The sequence below is a fragment of the Plectropomus leopardus genome, chromosome 15 (assembly GCF_008729295.1).
Source record: "Plectropomus leopardus isolate mb chromosome 15, YSFRI_Pleo_2.0, whole genome shotgun sequence".
In the NCBI taxonomy this organism is placed as follows: domain Eukaryota; kingdom Metazoa; phylum Chordata; class Actinopteri; order Perciformes; family Serranidae; genus Plectropomus; species Plectropomus leopardus.
Window position 1 is genome coordinate 28617064 of NC_056477.1, and position 14208 is coordinate 28631271.

A 14208-nucleotide genomic window follows, 5' to 3' on the forward strand; every position below is an offset into this window, starting at 1 on the left:
CACTACAAAGACAAGATATTTAATGTTCAAACTGAGAAACTTGGTGGCCGTCGTGTTCTCCTGGCCAAAGAGGAAAAGGACCATTGAGACTGTTATCAGCGCAAAGTTCAAAAGTGTGATGGTATGGGGGTGTGTTAGTGCCCATGGCATAGGTAACTTACACATCTGCGAAGGCACCATTAAGGCTGAAAGGTACATACAGGTTTTGGAGCAACATATGCTGCCATCCAAGCAACGTCTTTTTCAGGGACGCTCCTGCTTATTTTAGCAAAACAATGCCAAGCCACATTCTGCACGTGTTAAAACAGTGTTGCTCTGTAAAAGAGTGCAGGTACTAGACTGGCCTGCCTGCAGTCCAGACCTGTCTCCCATTGAAAATGTGTGGTGCAAAACACGACAACGGAGACCCCGGACTGCTGAGCAACTGAAGTCGTACATCAAGCAAGAATGGGAAGGAATTCCACCTCCAAAGCTTCAACAATTCGTGTCCTCAGTTCCCAAACGCTTAGTGGTTGCTAAGTGGTTAGCTGAGTGTTGTTAAAAGGAAAGGTGATGTAACACAGTGGCAAACATGCCCCTGTCCCACCTTTTTTGGAACGTGTTGTAGGCATCAAATTCAAAATGAGTGAATATTTGCAAAAGAACAATAACAAGTTTATCTGTTTAAACATTAAATATTTTGTCTTTGTAGTGTATTCAACTGAATATAGGTTGAAGAGGATTTGCAAATCATTGTATTCTGTTTTTATTTACGTTTTACACAACTTCATTGATACTGGGGTTTGTATAAATCAGCCTTCATTTTCTGCAGTTTCTTGAAGCTTTTTTCCACCAGCAGCGGTTAGATGTTCTCAGTGAAAAGCTAAATAGCTAGTGAAGCATTTAGCAGTGAAAGAGGCGAATATTTTCTCAGGAGTTGGTGAAGACCAAAACAGAGGTAAAAAGAGAGTAAATACCACCAGTCAATGCCACCAAAATGGCCAAAACATGAATTAATGCTGCAGTAAAAACAGTCAGTCAGTAGCTGCTAAAACAGCTGCTCACTAGAGCTTTTATTAAACAGGAAATAATACCTTTGTAGGGGACTATTTTCAGGTGCGGATTAAACCACATTTGCTGCTCTGCTGAGTATTTCCGGCAGGAGAATATGTGTTATTGAGTCAAAACAGATGACAGTGTGTGTGTTCATCATATTGAAAGAACATGTCAGCCAGTGCAACAGTGAGGCTTATTGATGTATATTTATTAGCTTTTAACAATTGAGTTCTATGGCAGAGAAAGAAGATATAACAGGCTCTGATGCACACACAGTACTTGTAGATACGTTCATAGTTGATTTTTGTCTTTTTATGGGATTTATTGACTTTGAGCATTTCATCCATTACTATTTTTTTTCATCATTATAAATCATGCAAACCAGTTCCCATACTCTGATTATCACTCACAGGAAAAAAACACACAACTGCACTTTATTTTCAAGTAAAGTCCATATTTTAAGTCTCACCACAGGTTTTAACATTTGCCTCTCTGCGTGACACGTCTGAGGAAAATCTCCCTTCACCGCTGTTCGGTTTGAAGCGGCAGAAATGCTTGTGCTTTTTTTATTCCTTTCTTTTTTTTTATACCAATGGTGAAAGTCTCCTAATCATCCCCCAGTGTCTTTGCAGGCTCATTTGCATGTGGTTAATTAGTGTGTGAAGGAGCTGTCTGTGGTCTGCTGGCAGGAACCTGGACTCCAGCGTCTTGCACAACCTCCGGGATGTTTTGGAGATCGAATTCCCGTCACCTGCCACCCACGAAAAATCTGTATGTGACACAGTTGCCCCCTTTCCATTTCAAACATGTCCATTCCCATCACGATTACCTCAGTGAGCTGTGTGTGTGTGTGTGTGTTTACATCCATGCATGCATACTCCCGTTTGTGCATGTGTTTTAGCTTCAAGTTATAAGGGGGCGGACATACGCTATTGCCTATTTTTTCTGTTTATTTCCATATTTTTCTTTCTCTCTGTGTTTTTTTTTCCATGAGGTGGGCACAAATTCTCCTTTAATTGGGTTGTTTACAGAAAAGATCATTAGAATAACAAAGATGGCAGAATTCTCTGCACTATCAAATCGCTTTAATCACGCAAAACCATTTATCTCTCTTTTTTTAACACTCGTTCTTTCCCCTCCCCTCTCCGCGGATGGGTTAAAAGGGCGTCGTGTTTATCCGCTGTCGCCGCAGTGATTAATGCCTCGGCTTCATTAACATTCAGAGGAGTGCAAAAAAGTTGAGTTGACCAGATGTTGATTTTTTTTTTTTTTTACCTGCCATCCTCTCTCTTAATGGATAGCTCCAGAAAAACAGGAGCTTCTCATTATGCCAAAATGCAAACGAGAGCAGAGAGAAAAGTGTGTAACGGTGGGACTGCAGAGAGAAAGAGGGAAAGCTCGGGGTGTTACGGGGTGATGTCAGCACTGGAGTTTTAACTAGACTAGTTGTTTTACACTAAGTGGTTACAGAGGACCTGCCCAAATCTTAAGCATCTGTAGCCATCTAGTATGTGAGAAAGCATGCTGAATATTTATTCTGTGTGTGTGTGTGTGTGTGTGTGTGTGTGTGTGTGTGTGTGTGTGTGTGTGTGTGTGTAGAGCTTCAGTGTCGAGTGTGGGATCTGTTACTCCTATCGTCTTGAAGCTGCGATTCCTGATCAAGTGTGTAATGACCCTCGCTGTGGCCAGCCCTTCCACCAGGCCTGTCTGTATGAGGTACAAACACACTAATGTACATGTGTATACTTATATCTTTCTTAAAACTAGACTTGGCGGTATAAGGTATATGATGGGTTAAGCCTGCTGTGCCTAAATATTCTCATATCTATTTTCCTTATTCAACATAGAAATACAACTGTACACCTTTTAAATTAAACTTTTTCTTGGTCATGGAAGACTGTTGAGGCTTAGATGCAGCGTTAACTGATCATAAAACATACATCATTCAATCGCGACAAAAACTAAATAAAACTAATCCAAACTGTTTGGTTACTGTTAGTAAATTCACTGTTCCAATAATCATCAGCTCTGGTTTGGTCAAAATAAATCCTTAATTCACAGAGTTGGATATAAAAAACATGCCATTTTGGTCATTGCTGGCCACCGGCTGTTTACAGTCCTGTAACTTCTCCCTCCACCCCAAGGTGTCACAATGTCTTTTAGCTCAGCTGCCTGTTCCACCAGAATAGATGATACCATAGTGGTGCCTGCTATGCACTACAAATAAGTTTAATATAAATAGGAGCGCCTGTATTTATGACGGTATTAAAAAACATACCTTCAAGATTTCTAAATACCCTGGTATACCATGCCACAATACCATGATACCACCCAAGAGATGTCATCACTTCATTATTTTATCCTGCAACACGTTTGTGTGAATTTTTGTCATAATTACTGTATGATTTCTTGTGTTATGGCTCAAAACATGTTTTGTGAGGTCACAGTTAACTTGATTTTTGACCACCAAATTCTAAGCAGATCATCCAAGGGGACAAGTAATTACCTTAAAGCCTTTTAATAATATTGCCTTCACAAATATGGGACAGACACAAAGTCACAGTGATGTTGACCTTTGACCACCAACTTCTAATCAGTTGATCTGTGACTCAAAGTGGACATTTGTGCCAAATTTGAAGAAATTCCCTCAAGATGTTCTTTAGATACTACATTGACATGAATAAAATGGATCAAAGTAACAGTGACCTTGACCTCTGACTCGTCAGTTCCTTATTGAGTCAAGTGAACGTTTATGCCACATATAATAAACTTCTAATATTACTGTCATAAAAATGTGACTGATGCAAGGTCACAGTGATCTTGACCTTTGACCAACAAAACCTAATCAGTTCATCACTGAGTCCAAGTGGACATTTGTGCCAAATAGAGAAATTCCCTCGTGATCTTCTTAAAAGATTGGTGTCATGAAAACGAGACCGATACAAGGTCACAGAGACCTTGACCTTTGACCACCAAGATCTTATCAGTTCATTATTGAGTCTAAGTGGATGTTTGTGCAAAATGTAGAGAAATGCCTTCAAGGCCTTCTTAAAATATTGCTGTCATGAAATTGGGACTGATGCAAGGTCACAGCAACCTGGACCTTTCACCACCAAAATCTTATCAGTTCATTACTGAGTCCAAGTTGACATTTGTCCAAAATGTAAAAAAATCCCTTGAGCCTGTCTTGAGAATTAGATGGACGGACAGACAATCCAAAAACATAATAGAAACTAATTTAATTTGAATTATCATTGACTCAATGACTGGACACAACCTGAGGTGGTTTGTGCAAAAAGAATTTTTGTAATCCAATGGCTAAGAAAAAAAAGTCTGTTACCATGTGCAACGAATGCTGTGTTTTTAGTCAGGCAACCATAATACAATGCTGATTTGAGTGTAGCTTCACATGTTACTTTCTGTCCTTTTAGTTCCACCCACAGTGAATTTCATGTCATTGACAGCCAATTTTGCACTCCCTGTAGTGCATGTACATTACTGTCACAGATATATAAAGAAATCAATGTCAGTGTTGTAATGTTGAAGTGAGCCGGGTCGCCCATGTTTGAATGTAACAGTGAAGAGCTGAGCTGCTGGGAAAAAAAAGACACTGGTACTTTTCAGGCGGGGGACAAATGGTTTTAGTGTTGTGCAGACTGGACTATTAGCTCTGATACTGACAGCGGAGTGAGAGCTGCAGCGTGCACAGGGCTTTCTGCTCGCCACTCAGAGGTAAGGAGAGGGATTGTTAAGGTGGACTGGTGCGGCTTCACAACACGGGAAATGAGCTCCGTGTGCCGGAGCGTGGATTACTTTGTTTATACACTCTGTATTCAGCGAGCCGACACAGATTGACATTTCTTTTTTACAGAGTGGAAAAAGTGGCATTGTAAAGTTCCACGTGAAAGTCCTTAAAATCCTTCAACTTGTCAGATAATCTTGAATATACCTTTAAAGGGTGCATTAATGAGTGTACATTGAAACAAGAGTTCTCGTCACTTGACACTGACACATCAGATCCAAGGTAATGATTTGATGAAGTGGTCTTTTCTTCCCCTCCGTCCTTCTCTTCCTTCAGTGGCTGCGAGCGCTCCCTTCCAGCAGGCAGAGCTTCAACATTGTTTTTGGAGAGTGTCCTTACTGCAGCAAGGTATGTGTGCACCTCACCGTGTGACTGACAGCTGCTTCCAGTGCTTCATAAAGGCCTTCGCCGGCGAGTCAATAGACATTCGGCATACTTAATTAGCATGGCTCCATACATCATGTGACCTTCTCTGTACTGAAAAGCGTCTCAGTGAGTTTGCAACAATGCGCTGCATTCAGTCACGCTGCTTCTCGTGTGATAAAGGAGTAAGTAAAGTATGTGATATCTGTGAATACCGCACGCCATTGATTCAAAGAACGTTTGATTTGCGTGCAGGATTTGGAGTGGATTTGGAAGTCCTTCATGTGCTGTCCAGTCAGAAATAAGAGCCACTTCATTTTTTTCACAAAGCCATCCTTCACACCATATTTATTAATATTTAACATTTAATATGATGAATAAAACTCTCAATTTTCATTCTGTTGCAGCCTATTACTGTGAAAATGACGGCCCAGAAGTCCTGAGAAGAGGCTCTGTGTTCCCGTCAGTGCCGTGTCGACTTTGGGAAACAGCTTTGAAGATTCGTAGATTTTGGATTTGCACGCACATTGGACAATATTCGCCTTATTGGCCTATCAGCAAATAAAATGACTTTCACAAATGGCAGTGGCTGATATTTTTCTGTTGTGTCACATCAGTTTTGCATAGGCTAAAAAGCAGAGCTCAAGTCTAACTGTCGTCGAACTGTAGTCTTAGGGACAATAGACATGTTTGGGACCAACGGATCTTCCCAAGGACACCTTCAGGAATAAAGGATACAGTGAACTTAATACTGACACATCGGGGGAAACACTGTTGTTTGAACAACAGCTCTGTATTGACCTCCGCAGGAGGAGAGCTAGTTCATGTTAGCAGTTAGCAGTCGGTGGCAGGAACTAACAACTTGAATTGAGCTGCATTGTGACGCATTCAAGCTCTACTCGGTAAAAACAAGTTGTCACAAACTGGCTCGGTGAATGTGACAAGGAGGGAGTCAATTTATTACACTAAGACAGACAAAAACAAACAAAAACCAAACCAAAACTTTATAAAGCCATAAAGCTTGATTCAGTGAATATGAGTATTGGGTGAAGGTATGGTGTAGTATGTCGCTCAACAAACCATAAAAAAACCTGCTGGTGCTCAGGTGTCAGTCTGTGTCTGTGAAAGAGCGTCTCTTCCTCTCTGCTCCTCAGCTCCCTTATATTCCTCTCTGCTGATCGCTATCACCTGTTGTGACAGAGAGAGGAGGAGCAAACGAGGGAGAGAGAAACAGAGCAATCACGCCCACTGAGGTGTTCACATCAACTCACCTTTTTAAACGTGCCTGTTCTCCGTAATCTACTGCTGTTCAACTTTTATGTATTTTTAAGAATTGTTTTTCACTTTATATTGTTTATTTTGTTTGCCCACATTTATAATATGTGGTTTTATGCTGTTTCACTGCTGATGTTTTTTTGTAAGTGTCCTGAAAGGCTCTCATAAATAAAATGTATTATTATTTTTATTATTAACATATATTGTTCAAAATCTGATAAATAGATAATGCCATAGTATAGTATGTTGTTCAAAATTTGACAAAAACGTCACAGTATGAGTGAAAGGTGGCTTTTTGCGTTGGTGTCTGAGGCCAAACTCACTAACCAAGCAGCCGTATATAAGCAATCAGGAAAGAGAATGAGCTGCTGTGGCTCACTCATCTCTGCTTGAGGCTTCTGAGGCTACATTACTGTAGCTGCTGTGAACTCAAGGCACAGTGTGTGTTTCAGGAGTTTTTCCTTGGCTGATGTGAGGGTCTAAGGGCAGAGAGATGTCGTACACTGTAAAGCCCTCTGAGGCAAACCATGTTGTGTGATAACGGGCTATATAAATAAAATTGACTTGACTTGTGTGGAAGAATACACGATATCCGTGGTCTTACTGCACTGAGCGTCCATTGTGAGTGTTTACAAAGAAGTGCAATGCTTTTTTGTGATTTTTTCTCTTTTTTTGCACACAGATTGAAGATAATGTTAATCTAAGTGACTGTCAAAGAATCACAACATGCAATACAGAGAAACACTACAATGGTCAGTTTGTTCATATTTCATGTTAAAAAAAAGAGGAAAAACTCAACGTGTAGGTCAGAATAAAAGTTTGATAAATAGCAGATAAGACTGCCATCGGGTTCTTGCACTTCCTGGAGGAGCCTTTCAGTGTGTATCAGAATAAAAACATGACAACAACAAAAAACTTAAACTAACAACAACAACAAACACTGATATCAGGTATCAGCTAAGTTTTTTTTATTCTTTTTATTTCTTTTATTAAGCATTGGTATCACATGATCAAATTAAATGCCATTTTTTGTGGACTATGCAGATGCATGTATAAATTATTTTTTGGTCTTTTGAATATTGCTCATATTTAACATTTAGTGCAATTATTGTACTCCACTCTGTATAGATTAGCATTTTTAACATATGAGGAGCATTCTTGTTCTTATTTATTATTTTTTTATTTTTTTTTTTTATTTCTCTCTCTCTTTTGTTCTGGAATTAGATATAATTGTGTGTTGTTTTGTGATTGCAAAAAGCTGTTTCTAAATAAAAAATATTGTGGAAAAATCCCTCAGTATCTCACTGGGTGCTTCCCCAGTTGATCCTGTTCCTACCCAAAAACGTTCTTGTTTAAAAAGGTTTAAAAGCACTTTGGCAAACACCAAGAGCAGCACCCAGGAAAAGGAAGACGACCAAAAAGAGACACCAGGAAAAGAGTCCTTTCCTCTGAATGGGACCAGCTTCCTCCTGTGGGCCCCTGTGAGCAGACCCTTCCCAGTCACCAAAACACTGTCTGTGTTTACAACAGAGGTTGCCGTGGCAACACTGTCTGTGGCTGTAGCATGCTCTGTAGTGGAGCAATGGCTGGGCCTGAGGGGTCGAGAGGTGATTCTGGTGAATTTGAGGACAGTCCCAGTTTGGACCTGTCCGTCCTCGGTTGGCATACTCATCGTAGGGCCACGGCCTTTCGTCCCATTTCTCCCAGAAGTCCGTGTGCGCTCGCTCCTCTGCATCACAGTTTGCCAATATGTGATTTCTTCTTTGCGAGTGTAGTCCTGCGCGTCTCTCTGAGGTCACGGTGAAGTCATCTGTTTTCCCGCTGCTCCGTTTGGGTTTAGTATTCTGTTAAAGAGGTAATTCAAGCATTTGCTTTTTTTTTTTTTCTTTTTTACAACTGGCAGGAGCCTGAACAATACTATTCTACTAGATGTGAATGACTGATTTCCAACTGAGCTCTTTAGTCTCAACAAATCTTTCAAAACATCTTTTCAAAAGCTTATTGACGATGAAGTACTTGGTTTGGATCAATTTTTTCTTTTAAACTAAGGTGTTTATACAGTTTAATACAGCAAAATAAGAAACTCATACGAGGAGCCTGGCTGCTCTGGGGTCTCGGGTCTCACACCTGTTTGGGCTGGGGTCTGGGGCCGATCGGGGGGCCTCTCAGATAGCATGCAGGGATAGGTCTGGATCTAGCCTCCTCCTCCTCCTCCTCTTCCTCCTCCTCCTCTTCATCCTCCTCCTCTTCATCCTCACTAACACTGTCGTCCTCGTTATAAGTGGAAGGGCCTCGCCTTGGCCTCAGTGATCTGGCAGGAGGCAAAGCGCCAACATCTTCCTGCTATGATCAAACAGCATAAAAAAGCAGCTTATTACTGACTCAAATATAAATACATCTGTCTGGCTTATGTTCTCCCGTTGATTGCGATGATAAGGATGGACATGTATGGCAGGTGTGGACACATTAAGTTCTGTTTTTTTCTTTTACTATGATTAACTAACCGCACAAGTGCACTCTGGTTTTTGTGAAAAGTTTAATAATTATTTAATATTTCAGAAGCTATCTCGTAATTTCTATATCTATTCAAACCCATAGTGCACGGCATGGTCAAAATACAAGAAATATTGCTTTAACAACAAATATTACCTAAACAAGGGCAGGACGTTCTTCAAAAAAGCACCTTATTTAAAGATAACTTTTGGCTTATCTAATTGTACTAACAGAATTCATTTAAACCCACTTTCACAGACTGGTATTTGTATAACTCTTATTTAATATGTATGTAAGTGTGTATATGTATGGGATTTGCATGGGTGTACGTGCATGTACCTAAATACGCATACGTGTATATATGTGCATGTGTATGTATATTTGTATGTATGTATGTATGCATTATAAAATAATAATTTCTCTTTCTTGACCCAATTTGGCTAGTGTTTTTTTGGATAATCTCAGGACTGACACATCGAGACAGACAACCAGTTAACCAGAGCTGCATGTCTTTAGACCATGGGAGGAAGCTGGAAAACCCGGAGAAAACCCACTCAGACACAAGGAGAACATGCAAACTCCACTCAAAAGGGCCCCTCAACCCAAGGTCCAAAACCCACCCCAACCCACATTTAAACCCGGGACCCTCTTACTGTGAGGCGACAGTGCTAACCAATACAATTATGTTCCAAAATTATTAAAATTTTCAAGCACTTTTCCCAGGTCATTTCCTCATTTTTTCTTTAGTTGCCCTCTTCCCATGTTTTTGAAATAATTTAAGGCAATTTTTAATGGCTTAACTGGCAAAGATTAAAATAAGGAAACATCCTCAAGGATTTTTCTTTCAGTCGCCGAGCTGAGAGGCTGAGTTAAGTCGATGGACAGCAGATTGTTTCGGACGTTACCTGTGTTTGAGGTTTACTGACGGGTGGTCCTCTTTTGTAGCGAGCTGGCACTGGTTTCAACTTCATCGTTTCTTCTTGTTCTTCATCATCATTATCATCAACCTCCGTTACCACAGCCTTGGCTTTGGAGGGCCCTCTGGCTCGTCCTGTTTTCTGTCGAGACAATGTTTCAATGACGTGATCTGTGTCCTTCCTGCGCTCCAGCATTTATGCAGCACTCAAATATCCTTTGCATTATTAGGCTGTATGGATGTATAAGATACTGCTATATTACCATGTGTTTCAAATATCTGCAGAAAATTGAACAAATGGTAGCTGGTTTTCATTCAGATAACACTAAAGTGTAGTTTGGGGTTTTTTTTGATTAGTTTAAAACTTTGGCTGCGTCACTCTAATCATCAGTAAAATAATCATATATTTATCCAACATTAGTGGCGAGTGATTTAGTGAACGTGCCCGCTGAGCGGCCTTTCTCTCTGCTGACATTTACTCTCCGCACTAAACCGCCAGTAAATGGCCACTTCTGTTTAACTAGGGATCAAACTGGCCAGCACTTTAGCATGGAAATTAAATGACACAAGGAGAGGAGAGGAAATCAGGAGCATAATTGGAGACACCCTGTGCTGTGCAAAGTGTGTGTCATCAACTTCTTCAAATTGGGCCATTGAGAGGGCGCTCGCCGGGCCCGAGGGGTCAAGAAGTGATTCTGGTGAATTTGAGGGGAATCACGGTCCTCCTCCAGCGTTAGACCCGCACAGCCCGGGTTGACATACTCGTCGGGAGGGGCAGGAGCAGGTTAACCCTCCCCTTTCCTGCTGTCACGTTCCTCCTCTCTGGGGTTAAGAGACTTGACGGAGGAGACGGGGATCTTTGTGACCAGCACTGGAGTTGTTAGATGTTCACTGAATGCAAAAATATTTCAGATAAAAATATTCCCTGCCAGTATTTATGTTTTTAAACTGAAAAAAAACTGACATCAAATGCTTCAAACTAATAACAAGTGTTCACACTTTCTGCAGCAAGCACACACACGACCCCTAAAACACTGCAACATTAACAGACTGTGCACCGTATGTGCAGCATAATGTACCATATGTACACTGCACACTGCTTTACTGTCTACTGTATGTGCTCCATATCATTCAACAGAAAGAGTATTAATACTTATATATAATGCTGCTTTCACATGATCTTGGACATATTGTATTTACAAGATCCGAGCACATGAGCGGCCCTCTAAAGTTGCAATTACAAGTGGGAAATTGGGAAATTTCGATGATACTAAAGTTTGCGAGTTGCGTGACGTTTCAGGGCAGCAGAAATGGCGGAAAGCATGGAAACAGTGTCAACAACTGATGTTAAAAAAATATATATTCCACTTCTACTTTATTCTGCTCATGGAAGCAGACAGTTTCAAATCAAAACACAAGTTATTTGCTACATTACATTGCATGATGGAAAACAGGCAGAGAGAAGAAAATCTTATTTTACCAGCCCTTTTCTCAAAAATAAATCAACAAATAGAAAGAGATGGTCTGTCCGTCAGTTACTTAGCAGTCAAAGCTTACAGAAAAATGAGAGAGAGAAGAAAAAGAATCAAAAGCCAAGCACAGAAACTCACCATCAATTTAAAAAAAACATTATCTGGCAGCTGTATATTGTTTTAATTATTTTCTCTTTATACATTTTCTTGAGCTGAAAGATATTGATATTACCCTTTCAATCATTCTCTAAAGAAATCAAAAGTTTGACACCACATACTGAAATAAATATTTGCTTTTAAATAGTTTGTGCATAATGATTTTAAAATTAAATTTCCTTCTATTATCCTCATCCTTTGACCTAAAACTATTTTTTGTATATTTTGTTCCTAGTAGATGTGATTTACTTTAAGTAGTTAGACATTTTTGTGTATGCATCTATTAGCTGTCACAAGCAAACTTTTAACCATAAATCATGCCAGGCGAGAATACTAACATTGATAACAACATTATTTAATATCACGAGTCGTCGACTTGACGTCATAAATGCATAAACATGTCGATCAAAAGTTAGTGTTTGGTCAACGGTGAGAAACTTTTTCATTAATTCATGTATTAAATATACATTTTTGATCACAAAGTCTAACACAGTGTTAATGTTAATTGTTGTCCATGTAGAGTGACGTACATTAAATAAAAGTATAAATTATCATATTAAAAAATAAAATAATATATAAAAATATAAATACACTGGAAAAAGCTATTAACCTCTTGTTTAAGGGCTCTTTAAAGCTTTAAAGCTTCTTTTTTAAGCTTTAAAATGCGCCCCATCTTCTTTGTAGCTTCCATGTTGTTCCCACTTTATGACCTCAAAGCACATGAACACAATGAAGCCGGAAGAACGACTTCCCAACCCGGAAATTACGACCTTCCAACATCACATGAACATAGCTTTAGTAGCGCCCTCTTAGTTTCTGACATCAAACACTGTGTGAATGTATCAACTTCTGCTGCTGTTACAATGAAATATTCATGGGCAGCAAATGATTGTGTGGGCCAACCGAGAATGACATGATAAGCGGCGCTTTGCGAGGACGTTTTGATATCGGGGGATGTGAACATGAGGGAGAGAGATTCTCACAGCAGGGTGGTGATGAGGCCCTGCTAAATTTTCTTTGTGACTATTTGAATTGAACCGATAAAGAAGACAACTTAAAGAAGTACTTCACTGATGTAAAGAGAGTCCTCACATAAAATGCGGCTGTCTTTGTAGTAGAAAGATACAAATACTTTGGTGTTACATGACCAGAGAAAACGAAGAAAAAGGACTGAGGTATTGGCTTTTGCTCAAGAGGTAGAAAACCTACAACTACCAGAATGCACTGCACTGTACTGTACTGGAGCAATAAACACTTCCCCTGCACTTTCACACAAAACCCACCAGTGGCGGCTTCATTCTGCTCCTGTGTGTGATTATACACTGCATCGCAGCATCTCATAATCAAAAGGGACTAAATTTCATGCTTTTCCCAGTTTGTGGACATTTCTGACCGCCATTTTTCTTTTTTTAATTAGCTGCTATGCTAACAGCTGCTTTTTAAATCTCCTGCAGTGGGGTCGCACACATAAAAATGTCATCAAAACGTCACACTCGTGCTGCCCATGGACTCGTATTTCCGGCTTTACATTTTACACAGACCTCATTTCGGGGCTGTTCCTACCTCCTAGTTCACTCTATCCCTCATTTCCGTGATTGGGCGTTATATACAGAACGCCGTAATAATATAATAGTGATATTCCAGCCTTGAACAGGCAGTGTAAATGTGGCTTTAGTCACTAGGCCCCTGACATTGTCATGGTCTTACCTTGTCCCTGGTGGCGGGGTCTTGTATCTTGGTGGTTGACCCCCCTGCAGGCCCTTTCGGCATGGAGAAGTCGAGTCTACCCGTGGTGCCAGTGGCCAGCAGCTGCTTTACTCGCTGGTAGTTTGGCTTTTCTTGGTAGTCCAGAGTTTTCACATAACTGAGGAATGCAGCCACCTCATCTGACGACAAAAACAGGAGTGAATGTCACACAAACTTTCTGTCAGCATGTTTCACCTTGGAGAAAATAATGAACCGAGTCAGATCAATCAGACCATTTGATGACAGTGGTATGATTTAACTGAAACTTTTAGCTTCAATGATGCTGAATCTTCTTTATGAAACCATTTCGGGGACACTTGAGTCATGCAGCAGCAAAGGCAGGATGAGCCTGAAGGTCTCACAATCCAGATAATACTCTGGCTGGCAATGCATCTCCCAACACAGAGTAGATTAGGCATGCACACAGCTATGGTTATGCATTGTGTGTGTGTTTGAGTGTCATACACAGCCGTGATGCATCGCACACTGGCCGGACGACGTGTATGACACATACTGCGGCAAAACTTGTATCTCGCACACACACACAAAGAGTTGATGCATACCCCGGCTCTTATCTGTGGCGGACAGCCGGGCCTCGTCAGCAGAGGAGCACCCGCTCCCAAACATACATCACACACTGAGCTCTCAACACAGGTGTGACCTCTCTGTACAGAGAGGTGAGATAAAACACGACAAACTTTGAAAGGTGTGTCAATGGGACAGCTGTTTAACTGGTACAAAGTTACTGAGGAGCTTCAGGTAGCTGAGCGACAGACGCAGTCTTATTCTTTGTCATAATGAAGATTCAATCTTTATGTTGTCTGGACTTTTCAGCCTCCGTCTTAATTCTGTTGAACTTGGAAAATACCTTTCTCACACATCTTTTGCAGTATAATCCAAGTCTCTTACTTTACAAGTACTTTCCCAACAACAGACTGTATAATCAATGG

At 40.5% G+C, this 14208-nt stretch overlaps 2 protein-coding genes across 3 annotated transcripts in view; one reads left to right on the plus strand and one right to left on the minus strand.

The window, feature by feature from the left end:
- The window catches only part of fancl (FA complementation group L), a 31688-nt gene extending 25126 nt beyond the window's left edge, over positions 1-6562 (plus strand). Inside the window, exons 11-14 of the mRNA XM_042502430.1 lie at positions 1725-1806; positions 2635-2751; positions 5114-5185; positions 5608-6562. Of these exons, the coding sequence (XP_042358364.1) occupies positions 1725-1806; positions 2635-2751; positions 5114-5185; positions 5608-5643 (307 nt within the window). The 3' untranslated portion in view covers positions 5644-6562. The remainder of the gene's footprint in view (positions 1-1724; positions 1807-2634; positions 2752-5113; positions 5186-5607) is intronic.
- Positions 6563-7270: 708 nt separating this feature from the next.
- vrk2 (VRK serine/threonine kinase 2) overlaps positions 7271-14208 on the minus strand; it is a 29727-nt gene continuing 22789 nt past the window's right edge. The window contains exons 11-14 of one of the 2 annotated variants that reach the window (XM_042502074.1): positions 13220-13398; positions 9874-10026; positions 8603-8818; positions 7271-8319 (exon numbers count right to left, since the gene is read on the minus strand). In XM_042502074.1, the coding sequence (XP_042358008.1) occupies positions 7828-8319; positions 8603-8818; positions 9874-10026; positions 13220-13398 (1040 nt within the window). In that variant the 3' untranslated portion in view covers positions 7271-7827. The remainder of the gene's footprint in view (positions 8320-8602; positions 8819-9873; positions 10027-13219; positions 13399-14208) is intronic. The other variant, XM_042502075.1, reaches the window with a different exon arrangement.